The sequence below is a fragment of the Gavialis gangeticus genome, unplaced genomic scaffold (assembly GCF_001723915.1).
Source record: "Gavialis gangeticus isolate Ggan-Ray unplaced genomic scaffold, GavGan_comp1, whole genome shotgun sequence".
NCBI classification, from domain to species: domain Eukaryota; kingdom Metazoa; phylum Chordata; order Crocodylia; family Gavialidae; genus Gavialis; species Gavialis gangeticus.
In genome coordinates, this window is record NW_017729027.1 from 810,420 (window position 1) to 814,143 (window position 3,724).

A 3,724-nucleotide genomic window follows, 5' to 3' on the forward strand; every position below is an offset into this window, starting at 1 on the left:
ACATTGTTTGAATGTACCTGCTGCAAACCTGGTCAAAGGAGGGCTATAAGGAAGAAAGGTTCCTAAGGACGGTTTTGCAGATTGTTCCCTTGGGAGATGTGCACTGTGGATAATAGTCCAGTATGTTGCCAGGGAGACAAAGGGTGCTAACCAAACCTTACTCCAACCGTTGTGTGGCAGAACATCCTTACTGCTGCTGCTGAACAAACCCCCAGCCCAAAGGTAAGGGCAAGATTTTATTTACAGTTAGTAAATAATGAACTTCGAACAGGCATCTGAAACCACCTCATTATTATATTAAAAAAAACTGTTGTAACTTTTCATATTTATTTCAAAATAATGTAACAGGTGAAAGGTCCAATCCTGCAAACGCTTACTTGCACAAGTAATGGCTCGTTGTTGTCTAGTTTTATATCTTGCTCTATCCAGAAAAGTGCAGTGGCTTACAATAAATGACAAACAGTAATGGTGGATTCCCCAAATCATAACCCAAAACTAGCAACTGCCACCCCACATCACCTACCTTCACTTCCCTGCCTGTCACACTTGGGAGCCAACCCTCTGACAAATCCCAACCCCCATTCCCATATAGGTGTAAAAAGCCTCCCTTCCCACACTGTGCCTGCTTGTTCCCACTCCCCTGCCTCACATCCCTTCCCCCAGTGTCAGGTGTGACTATGATTTAATCACGGGTTCACAGATTTTGGCATAAATAAGTGCTTTTATTTTTTGAACCTTTGAGGATTACTATAAGTATCCTAATTTCAAATCATGGTTCATTTGCTTTTATTTTTAAAATAAAGTAGAAGAGAAATACTGATTTTCCCCCACCCCCCCCAAAGGAAGAGTCATTTTAATATCCTTAACCTACAAAGCAAAAGTTCTCATCTAGAAAAATTCTGGGCTGCTTAAAACATTTTTAATATCGTAAAAGCCAACAGCTTTGTACTAACAGCTCCACCCAGCTGAGTAACGTAATTGAGCTAGAAGAAAACACAAAATCTATAAAACTATGCCAAAATACGTGCATCAGTGCAAAATATGTTTATCCTATCCTAATAAACGCACAGTATCCACACAGCTCCCTGTTTGAAAAAGGCATGATGTAATAAACATCCCTGGGATCCTTAATGAAGAGAAGCAACAAAAACAGCCTGGCAGAAGGATAGTACGGTTCTGAGATTAGTGGCTTGAGCAAAAAGCTGGCATGTGGAATTGCAGTCTTTTTATATAATGGATTTTGACAACCATCTCCTTTAGGACCCAGTGGGAATGTCATTTGACAGGGCAAACTTCATGAGTAATGGCCAATCATGAAGCAGCAACGAAGGAAGCGCTTAGAGTAAGAAGCCCTGGAAAGCCTGTCTAAAACATTAAATCAGTAAAGCGGTGTTTCTAACAATGATCGCTCTGACAAACACAGGACCCTGGAACTATAGCTGATTCAATGTTTAAACCTAAGTGGACTTGTACTGCAGGAGGTTATTGGAGTGCAGAGTGTCTCATCACACTTTCCCATAAAATGCCTTATTTTGGAAAACTCATTTTATTCATCTTTTACTTGGTCCTTCTTGTGGAGAGCAGAAAACATCGGAGGCGACGATGGGCAGGTCAGCTGGAGTCTCAAAGAGTAAGGTAAGGAGCCTTAAAAATCTGAGACTTTTTTTTTTTTCCTTACTTCAGATGCTCTAGTGCAGTGGTTTTCAACCTTTTTTGTACTGGGACCCATTTGTAAATATTGATAGCCAGTCCTGATCCAGTGCCCCTCACTCCCAACCTGCTGCCCCCAGCCCCTGGGTGTGAGGGGCAGGGGGTGGGTGAATGGGGCAGAGGGGACCCCAAGCAGCCCCTTGCCAGCCAGTACTCAGCCAGCCTGCAAGGGAAAAGCCACGGTTTCCCACATTTTTCTCCTTTTTAAAAGAGAATCCATTTTTAAAGTTTGTTGATCCATTTTTAGAGTTTGTTCATGACCCTGTCATATATTCTTGCAACCCACTTTTGAGAAGCGCTGCTCTAGTGAACTAGGTACAGAGCACACATACCAGATCAGAGAACATGCCGTGTGTGTGTGTGTGTGTTTAAAATACATCTATTGTAGCTACATATGGAAAATGCTTTTATGATTTTTCTCAATAACTGTAAGCTATCTCTGCTGCTATCTTCAGCTTTAACTGTAATGAATCATGTTTCTAGTAGCTGTCATGGGTAACATACCCCATTGGTTGTTCCTTGTTCAATATAGTCTTAGACATGTGCACAAATACTGTAGATACAGAAAGAACTGAAGGAAGATACTGAACAGGATGAGCAAACTCACTTTTCAATATCTTCCCAGCAATAAAACGTTCTAGTTCAAATGCTGCTGTTTAAATGTCTCTGCTATGCAAATTCACTTGAGAAATGCATATAATTTTCTGATAACAATTTGTTTCTTTCTATTATCATGCATAGGACATGATTGATGTTGTGTAGGTAAATTTTGGAAAATTATTTGGAAACTAAAATAACTTTATTATATTAATAAAGGCAAATGTGCACCAAGAAGCTAAAGGTCCAAGTCAAGCTTATTGTATTTAATAGTACTGAGATGTGGCGGTATATTAATATTAGAAAAGGTAATTATCCAAACTTGCCAAGTAGTCTGAAGTGCTGTATTCTTTTTTGGACAGAGTTTTATATCATTCAGTAATAATTATATCTCTCAATTGTTTTGTTAGGCTAAAAGCTGGAAACAAATTTGAGCCTATCCATCTTACTAAATGGAATCACTTTCACTCTAAACTTTCATATTGTTTTGTTTAACAAAGCACTTAATATGAATCTTATTTTTATTTACAAAAAATGCTGAGATTCAGTTGACATTTTGCATTTAAAATGTCCTGCAAAAGAACCAACCACCAGGTAGAGGCTAGTATGGTCTTTCAATGCAAAATATAAAAGAATATATTTTAGCAACAGAAATCTTCTGTAATTTAGAGCCTGATCCTGAAACATTTTCTCCAAAAGCAGTTTTGCCCACTGTCTTGTAAAGCAGCAGGATCTGTCCCTTATTGTGAGAAGTATTTATAAATAGGCTTTCTTTTCAAAGTTCTTGTGAAATATAATAATCAGTTTCCAAGCAATCCTTTCTTTTACATGATTGAATACTCTTACCTTGAACTTGGAGTAGCATAAGCCTCCAGTACACATTCTTTTGTTTGGAATATTTCTCTTCCCAAGGACACTGCTACTTTAAGGGTTAATAAGTCATGATCATTACATTTCTCTTCAATTATTTTTATATGTATTAGAATAAACATTTCCTATAATCCTTACTGCCTTTTGCAAAGTGGTGATAATGGAGAATTCAAGGCATTGTTAAACATTTTGTTTGATAAATATATAGCTATACTGCATTATAGAAAGCAATTGGTATTATTCAGTTTATGAATTAGTAATGTATAACAATGCATCCCACGGTGAAAAGTAACTGTATGGCAGAAGGGTAATGTGCTACTACCTTGTCTATCTCTGCAAATAATAGAGAAGCACCAGTAATTAAATTTGTTAGCATAGACCATTATCTCTGTCGTCTTACTTTTTCCACTCCAGCAATATTAATGTATTTATTTTTAAAAAGATAAAAAGGCAGGTTTTGTTTTGTTGGTTGTTTTTTTTGGTAGAAACCTGACATGGGAATCCATATTTATTTTTATTTCTAAACCTTTCTATATGTATAGTCCCC

At 37.5% G+C, this 3,724-nt stretch overlaps 1 protein-coding gene across 1 annotated transcript in view; it reads left to right on the forward strand.

Annotated features, from left to right (window-relative positions):
- The first annotated feature begins 846 nt into the window (after nucleotides 1–846).
- The window catches only part of GABRR2 (gamma-aminobutyric acid type A receptor rho2 subunit), a 117,905-nt gene continuing 115,027 nt past the window's right edge, over nucleotides 847–3,724 (forward strand). Inside the window, exon 1 of the mRNA XM_019520355.1 lies at nucleotides 847–1,635. Coding sequence (XP_019375900.1) covers nucleotides 1,448–1,635 — 188 coding nt within the window. The 5' untranslated portion in view covers nucleotides 847–1,447. The remainder of the gene's footprint in view (nucleotides 1,636–3,724) is intronic.